General features: G+C 41.2%; 1 protein-coding gene across 1 annotated transcript in view; it reads left to right on the forward strand.

Moving 5' to 3' along the window:
• itga3 (integrin subunit alpha 3) overlaps nucleotides 1-8,868 on the forward strand; it is a 36,083-nt gene extending 27,215 nt beyond the window's left edge. The window contains exons 17-26 of the mRNA XM_004918608.4: nucleotides 1,722-1,801; nucleotides 2,349-2,426; nucleotides 2,565-2,667; nucleotides 2,751-2,927; nucleotides 3,894-3,995; nucleotides 4,572-4,685; nucleotides 5,065-5,163; nucleotides 5,581-5,706; nucleotides 6,246-6,389; nucleotides 6,985-8,868. Of these exons, the coding sequence (XP_004918665.2) occupies nucleotides 1,722-1,801; nucleotides 2,349-2,426; nucleotides 2,565-2,667; nucleotides 2,751-2,927; nucleotides 3,894-3,995; nucleotides 4,572-4,685; nucleotides 5,065-5,163; nucleotides 5,581-5,706; nucleotides 6,246-6,356 (990 nt within the window). The 3' untranslated portion in view covers nucleotides 6,357-6,389; nucleotides 6,985-8,868. The remainder of the gene's footprint in view (nucleotides 1-1,721; nucleotides 1,802-2,348; nucleotides 2,427-2,564; nucleotides 2,668-2,750; nucleotides 2,928-3,893; nucleotides 3,996-4,571; nucleotides 4,686-5,064; nucleotides 5,164-5,580; nucleotides 5,707-6,245; nucleotides 6,390-6,984) is intronic.
• The last annotated feature ends 292 nt before the right edge of the window (nucleotides 8,869-9,160 follow it).

A 9,160-nucleotide genomic window follows, 5' to 3' on the forward strand; every position in this document is an offset into this window, starting at 1 on the left:
GGCAAATTATAGGCAAAATTGTTAGTTAAGTTTCCTTTAAAAAGAGGGACTATATGTGTTGTTTATTATCACCAATGGGTGCAGTGTTGTTTGCTAGGCTTCCCCTAGTCTAATTTCTTCCAACTATGATCTCAAATTAGGTATTAACCCATTACTGCCTTTTACCTTTCCTTTTATTTCACCCTGCCTTAGGCCTATCTATATTGGGGACACAAATTGGGGCTATAGATCAAATAAAGGGAGGTGTCCCGCAGACAGGTCTATCTTTGGGTGAAAGTCTCTGTAATAATCAACAATCTCCATTTTGCGGTCACGCAACATAGTCTAAAGCAGTGCTGTCCAACTGGCGACCCCCCTCTGTGTGGCCCCCCACCTGTCTGGCTGCTTTGATGGCTTACTGTTGTGTAAGCTTTAAATGGTATCAGTACTGTGATTAACTGGCCCCCTGCATGGTTCTCACCTCAGATTCAGGCTGTAATCAGGCTGTATTGTTTAAATATGTAATCCCCTGTGTTGTTCACACCTTTTAATCTCTGCATTGTTCCCCTCCTGCAGTGTTCACACCTCAGGCTCAGGCTGTAATCACCCCCATTGTTCCCCTGTTCACACCTCAGGAGCAGTAGAAACCCACAAATAATCCCTGCACACTACAAAAAGAACATATACTGAGGTGGTACTGCAATTAAAAAGTTTTTTTAATATATAGTTATTGTGCAGACTGTAGGAGCAATGCCAGCATTGTGTCACTGTAGGCTGCCTGTGTGTGCCATACACACAGGCATCATAGGGCAAGCAGAGTATGGCACACACAGGCAGGGTAGGGAAGGCAGAGTATGGCACACACAGGCAGGGTAGGGAAGGCAGAGTATGGCACACACAGGCCAAGTATGGCACAAACCAGCCAAGAATGGCAAACACAGTGAAAGTATTGCACATGCAGGCAGGGTAGGGAAGGCAGAGTATGGCACACACAGGCAGGGTAGGGCAGGCAGAATATGGCACACACAGGCCAAGTATGGCACAAACCAGCCAAGTATGGCACACAGGCAGGGTAGGGAAGGCAGAGTATGGCACACACAGCCAGGGTAGGGCAGGCAGAGTATGGCACACACAGGCAGGGTAGGGCAGGCAGAGTATGGCAAGTTTTTGCTGTACTACAACCATTAATATGGGTATGGTCATGTGATAACATGGGTGTGTTCAAGTGGGTGCGGTTTCAAAAAGGGGAGTAGTGAAAACTTGCTTCCATTATCGGCCCTCCACCACGTAGGTCGGAAAAATTCCGGCCCTCGGTACCACAGAAGTTGGACAGCACTGGTCTAAAGTAACAAAAGATCCCTACTTCCACCATGCTGCACCTTTATCAAAATAATTGCGATAGTACTGACAGTACACACAGCAGAACGCCATAGTTCAGAGGTAGAACCATAACACTGGGATAAACACAGACGATTTGATATATGTATTAGGTTGTGCAATAATCTGGAACAGCATAAACCTAAATTTCCTCCGACAGTTGATAGATCTGTGTGTTGAAAAATTTATAACATATCTGGCGCATTGGTTTTTGGGTATATTTTCATGCATGGCCCCCATAGCTGCTTTTTACACCACCTCCACCAAAGCCATTGGTCTAGCTGCAGGCACAGGGGATTATGTACATACCAACAAGATTCTCAACCACATAAACATCTTCTACCTATCTGTTCCCTCACTCCTAGGCTGAAATAACCATCGTTTTCGAAGTTGTTGGCATCTCATTGAAAACACGAGAAGTGGTGGCCGGACTTCAGCTATCCACGTGAGAGTGGGGCGTGGGACAAAGAGGAAGACCCTATTTTAGTCTAATGGCACAAGCAGCATTTACGGGCAGACACTGCTTTTTATAGAATCTTTCAGTTCTTCTGTTATTTTGCCTGGACTCTTCCAGTAATGCCTTCATTTAGCCAAGCCCCTAGTCAAGAAATCATGTCTTTTTGGAAAGGGATTCCACCATTCCAAGAGGGACACTGGAAGCATGTGACCAAACAGACAAGAAGGATAGAGTCTTATACAAGGCTGAACCTAACATTGTCATAGAATTTGGAGAAAACCATTAGAAATTCACCTTCTAATATTGCCAAAAATAGATAAAGCAAAAACAAAAGAAAATAATAGGTCTTATGAATTGGCAAAATAAAAAGCATAGTCTGTATTCTTTTTTAAACTATCTCAACTTATTTTACTTAAGTCTTTTAACTCCTTCTTCCTCCTCTGTTTGACCAATTTTCTCTTCTACTTTATGTCTTTTCTTCTACATTAGTGGCGCTTCCTTTAACCTACTCTTCCACTGATGTTTTTTCCCTTAGGTTAAGCAAACAAGATGATCTGCATGAAGAGTATGCTAAACTCTTAGTGGATTACACCCTAAAGATATCATTCTCTGTGTAAGTACCCAGAATTCTCCTTCCTTCATCTACAGCCTTCACCTATATCTTCTGATATCAGTTCTGTATCTTAGCATAATAATTAACATGACCATTGAGGCTGATTAAACATCCTTGACTTCTTTGCCTCACTTCCAGCCAGCCAAGCCACATTCAGACCTACTTCAGTGGCAATGTGATGGGGGAGTCTGCCATGAAGACAGTTCAGGATGTTGGAAGCCCCGTGGAGTTCAGTTTTACAGTAAGGAACAATATTTTTGGACGACACATAATGCAAGCAGTTAATGGAAGCTTGGCTAATAACTCTCACCCTCTACCTTTTAGGTTATCAATTATGGGGAACCGCTGACATCCTTGGCAACACTGTTTATCGCTTTTAATTGGCCCCATGAAGTAGCCAACGGGAAGTGGCTGTTATACCCTACTGAGGTCCTGGTTAATACAGGAACGGAAAAGGCCTGCCATCCGTCTGGGGACGTTATCAACCCCTTAAACCTGAATGTAAGTGTATTGTATTCTATCTTTATACAGTGCATATGAGATTGTTTCTAATGATTTGCTGGTTTTCCATCACCAGTTTTAACAGACCATGACCTAGTTGTCACAAGTCTGTGTAGCCTCCTGGCTCATTGAAAGGGGATTAGAATATTACAGGGGGACTGCCAAAGGAGGAGAAAAGGATGGGTGTGGGCAGTCATTCCGAGAACAGTGGCATCTTATGTGAGGCTTAGGGGCTGATTTACTTACCCACGAACGGGTCGAAATGAGTCCGATTGCGTTTTTTTTGTAATGATCGGTATTTTGCGATTTTTTCGTATGTTTTGCGATTTTTTCGGATTCTTTACGAATTTTTCGTTACCAATACGATTTTTGCGTAAAAACGCGAATTTTTCGTATCCATTACGAAAGTTGCGTAAAAAGTTGCGCATTTTTCGTAGCGTTAAAACTTACGCGAAAAGTTGCGCATTTTTCGTAGCGTTAAAACTTAAAAGGTGCAAAGTTTCGCGTAAGTTTTAACGCTACGAAAAATGCGCAACTTTTCGCGTAAGTTTTAACGCTACGAAAAATGCGCAACTTTTTACGCAACTTTCGTAATGGATACGAAAAACTCGCGTTTTTACGCAAAAAACGTATTGGTAACGAAAAATTCGTAAAGAATCCGAAAAAATCGCAAAACATACGAAAAAGTCGCAAAATGTTCGTTTTCAAGTCGGAACTTTTCCAATTCGGGTCGGATTCGTGGGTTAGTAAATCAGCCCCTTAGACTGCACACTGAATCAATACCTCCTTTATAGATGCCATATAAGACTACAGGAAATCATTTTGCATTTCATTTTTATTATTATAAAACCAATATAAAGGAGTAATAAATAAGTTATACCAGCTCAGTCATATGCCCTTCATCTTACAGATGAGAAAACAAAATATTTCCCTTAATTTAGGTAATATTATATTTGGTGTTTGCAGGTTTCAGAAACTTTGGTTAAAAGAAGGAGAAGACAAATTGATGAGACACCAGATGTTCGGACGTTGGCGGCTGTCAGAAGAGAAAGCTCTGAAGCTGTACTGGTAAGAAACCTTTTGGCCAGTCAGAGCTCGCTCCATGGCTAAGTGAGCAAGAGGCTCCAGGTTTAGGGTCCATTATTAGGGTTCATTATTTCTGATTGGGCAGAACATTAAAGAGCCTATTTAAAAGATTAATCCATTTGACAACTGTAATAAATATAGAAATGAAGATTGGGCCAATTGGCGCAATGATTAACCCCCCCCTCCCCTCAAAATTTTTAATATTGATGAATATGCCACTTAAGGTGATGTACCGTGGCCCGCCTGATATCCAAGTACTATCGGGCAAAATCAGGATTTGGCAGGTCTGAAAATTTCATCTGACAAATGTGAAGAGGAGGCGTGTCTTTTAACCTCCCCGATCTTCCAACTGTTTGTGTACCGACTGATCGCAACAACAGAGAGTCGACCATATCCTTCATGCATTCTCCGTCAGAGAGCATACTAGATCGGCCTATGCATGGCCACCTGTAGTATTCTGCCAAAGTGATTCCAAAAAGACCCAGACTGAATCCTGTATTCAAACCATTCTTATATTCAGTATCATACACATCAAGGTGACTCTTTGCCTTTTTCTAGAAATGTTCCGGAGGAGGAGCAACGTGTGTGCATTTTTCCTGTCCACTGAATGACATGCAGTCAAGAGCAACCATCAGTATGCGGGGAAGAGTTTGGAACAGCACCTTTCTAGAGGTGAAAAAGATTCTCAATCCAGTTACTATCCAACCTGCTGCTCTAGCAATAGTTTAAACTACTGGAATCTGAATGTTTCCCCTCTTTTAGAATTTGATGAGTCCAGTCTCCTCTGTTATTCTTTTACCCTCAAGAGGAGTTTGTTTGGAATGCTTGAGAGCACAGGCAGCACTGATACAATTATTTATAAGTGTTTTAATGTGCATCATTACTGTTTTTGTTTGTTACAATCTGGTCAGCTTAATATAGTACTTAAGAAATACAAACCTTGACTGATGTAAGCTGTTGGTGTAGGGTTTTTATGCCATTTTATAATTCACTTTTCAGTTTAGCTTAATTTCTGCTAACCTTACCTTCATCATCCCAACTTCCCCCTCAGGATTACAGAAATGTAGATCGAGTGTGGGTGATGGGAGGAGCTGAGCTGTACCTGAAAACTGATGTACCCACCATTAACATGAAGAGCCAGTTTGTGACGGTATGTAGAGAAATACAGACAAAAAAAATCTGTCAATTGTATGTTCAGCATCAGTGGCTAAGGACAAAACAAGAAGGGAAATGGGTGTATCTGGTTTGATAACTCTGATCGGTTGTTTGTATTTGTATGTTATTACTTTTGGCCATAATCCTTGGGATGGCTTTATATTGCATCCAGTGTTATTAGTAGGACATGTCCTTCTGAAATGGTTCTAAGTCTTGTAGAACATGCCATCTACAATTTCTGAGAGAGATGTTTGGGTTCCAGGTTGGGTTTCCATTAATTAGGAAATATATATATAAGCCAACTGTATTTGTTCTGCCTCCACTACTTTATATCTGCATCTGCATTGGGTCCTAAATTATCTACCTCTCCCATCCCAAAATGTTCTAATTTTTTTTTTATTCTTCTTCCCAGTTCTCTGTTTCCATAGACTCAGAACTTGAGGAGCCCCCACCAGCTGAGCTGCCACTCTGGTTGATCATTGTCTCGGTAGTTTCTGGAATTGTGCTCCTTGGTATAATTATCTTGCTTCTATGGAAGGTAAGTACCCAAGCCAAGCATCCTCCATCTAACTTTCGCGTCTCACCACCAGAAGCAGATATGTCCTGCATTTTAAAATGCACCTTTGACCTCACTATCTTTTTCTTGTAAGCTTTGATGAGGTGTTTGGTGAGAAATGTTGCATCTTTGCCTTTGATCCAGCTTATGATCAGGCAGCTATACTGTTGATTTTCCAATCTCTTACACTGTTTCAGATAGTAGTGTCTTGCAGTGCAAGCCCAGTATAACACAGTAGCCAGAAACTGACCATAGGCAGGACTACCTTGTTTGCTCAGTCGATTGAGGTTGAATTAATTTTCTCTTCCTTGATCTAACAATATCTCCTCTGAAAACTGAAGCTTTCACCTCTGCTAACCACAATCTCTGGCGTTTGGGTTCAACTTCTCCTGCTTTCGGATCACTTCTTTTTACTGCAGCAGCTACGTAATATAACTTAACAGAGCTCTAACTTCCAGTCTAATTTTTCTAAAATCTTCTTTGGGCTCTGGTTGGCCCCTGACCAATATCGTGCTTTTTAGTGTGGATTCTTCCGGAGGGCCAACACCCGCGCCATGTATGAGGTCAGAGGTCAAAAAGCTGAAATGAAGGTGCAGCCATCGGAGACAGAACGCTTAACCCAGGACAACTGAGTTCAACCTCTGACCCCTGACCCTCCCCCTCGGGTAACCAGGCTATGAGTGTCAACTCACAACTTTCCAGGACCCTTACTGAGTCACTTCTAGTTTTCTATCTAACTTTTTTACTAAGGCTGTTTACAGGCAAGCCAACTTGTTCAGCTCAAAACAAGTGTTCAGCAAATGGAAGTGTGGTACCAGAACTGAAAATATGGGTAACCAATACGCTTCAGCGATGTGTGTACAGAAGTATCATCCAACCTAGAACCCACTATTCTGTACAGTGAGGTGACCCATAGGCCTTTAGGCCATTTAATAAGATTGGTGCAGTCTGGCCATCCATTTGCGTGTCCATATTTTACTGATCTGGCTGATTGGTTGGCTTGCCATGTGTGCAGCCAGCAGCTGAAATAATTTTGTGTGTTTTTCTATATTCATACAGTTGTGCTCAGTCTAATATAAAGTGTTACTCTTGTCTGTTATTTCTACAGTTTTTATTACAAGTACTGTTTGTGCTAAATTCCTTTTTTTTCCAGTGTAACCTCCTTATATGTACTGTCTCTCTCTAGCATGTTATCTCTCCTCTTCTGTTTCATTTTCCCCTTTGTTGATAATTCTACATAATCCGATTTCTTTTTTTCAGATTGGATTTTTCCACCGTGTTGGATATTATAACTTAGTTAAGACTCACTACGCTGTGTGTGTCCCACTGGAAGAGAGGCAGGGACTCTGCTCTGGGATTCCATACAGCCAGAAGCATTGGGTCACCAGCTGGAAAGAGACAGCTAGATACTACTGAGACCTCTGTGGCCTGAAGCTGTGTAGTGCCACCTCACTGTGACACTGGACAATGGGGCTAGGGTAAACGAATGGGACATATTTTTTTTGTACTACGGCAATCAAACTTGATTGGCCGCGATTTTCTTGAGACACTATAACAGAAGGAAATAGTTTTTCCAGAAATATACTTTATGAGGGGTATTTACACTGGTACTGATTCTCCCCTGCTACTGAAGATGAGAAAAGCTGATTCTCTTTCAAGGGTACAGATTTTCCTTTGACACTGGAACTGGAAGCAAAAAACTGGAAGTTGGTGGTACAGAATATCCAATGACACTGGAGTATATTATAATATAGAAGAAAATTCATCATGTGACACTGGAAAGGGGGCTTGGGGGGCTAATATGATTTTATACACTGGAATGGTTGGAGTTGCGATGATCACGTGACACTACTGTGGGATTTCAGATTATCCTTATTCTGGAATAGAGGTTGACAGATTTAGAGGCAATGAAATGCGCTCTCCGATGATCTCATTATGAAAGAAGGTGCTGAATATCGTGGCACCGCTACAGAGCTTGTCGCTTAGGTTATGTACATTTCTCCATCATTTCTCAACCCTAAAGTGGGGGCTAAAGGTTGAGACAGTTTTGCCATTGACTGTCAGATCTCTAAAAATATTATTCTGTGACATTTACAGATACTGGAAGAAAATAAATGATTACTGGACACTATACAAGAATGTATTTTCCTGATACACTGGACAGACTGTGAGTCTTTGGTGGGGTCTATATAGCAGGCCTGATAAAGGAACATTTATATATGGCAACTTTGTAGATAAAGTGCTCGCTGCATCTCTGTGTAGTATTAAGCTGGCCATACCCGTAACGATTTTTCTATACTTAACGGACAATTTCTTTGCAATTCGACAAAATCTGCAAATCATCCTAAGGATGGTGTGCACCGAACGATCGGTCAGAAAATGGATTAGGCAGGTTTTAAAATGTTCGTCTGTAAACGATGAAATGTGTCCGTTGATGGGATGTACAGATTTGGATCACTTAAAATGGAAACTGCACATGTACCGATCATTCATTCTTTGGTATGAACGTTCATTTCAATATTACAGCAGTAAAAATCAAAAAGATATCAAGTATTTTTAAACTTATTTTATTTTTTTTCCGTTGTACAACAACAACCAAAAACTGAAAAAAAGGAAACTGTACAATGCAGCATACATTGTCCATAGGACATTACAAAATTGTTTGCAAGTGGATACGAAAGGACGAGTATGCAGTGTATACGAATAGGTCACATTCTCTTCTACTTTGGCCTTTAACCAGACGATATCACTTGAAATGGCTGTTCTCATTGATAGACAAATTGTACTTGTAAATGATTAAAGCTTGGTTGTACAATAACAAAAAAAAAGCTTTTACAAATCTACATGTGTATGGCCACCTTTACACTGCTCTGGCAGATAGTATGCACTCCATATCAGAATTTTATAGTTTCCAATTCAAAGGGCTTTCCCAATAGGTACATATAAGCTGTGCTTAGAAAGAAATTTATGTTGAGCGGCACTGGCTTTCAAGATCCTTTGCTTCTCTGTATACTGCGGCTGGCTCCATGCAGAAAATGATCAATATACAAGAATATCTTTGGTACTGTCATTCTGGCCTTGTTCCTTTTGCACCAGAGCTGTTGTAAATAGAGTACAACTATGAAATAAAATCTTTTGCTCTAACACCGGTCTACCCGTGAGTCTATGCGGAGGTTAAGGAGAGCGTACATATCCCAGACAATGCAGCACAACATGCTAAGGGAGCCCTGGAAGTAAAAGCACCTCAAAGCACCAATAATTCCAGGGCTCCTGTGCGGCAATTCAACCCGCACTTGGTACATTATGCCTCATACAGCAAAGCAAGCGCAACCAGCTTTTAAGAAGTTCAAGGTTAACTTCTATGCCTTGTTTCCCCATGGTATAGAGATATACAAAGGGAGAAATGTTAACATCACAGCAACGAAGATGTTTACTG

Source organism: Xenopus tropicalis, chromosome 10 (assembly GCF_000004195.4).
Source record: "Xenopus tropicalis strain Nigerian chromosome 10, UCB_Xtro_10.0, whole genome shotgun sequence".
In the NCBI taxonomy this organism is placed as follows: Eukaryota; Metazoa; Chordata; class Amphibia; order Anura; family Pipidae; genus Xenopus; species Xenopus tropicalis.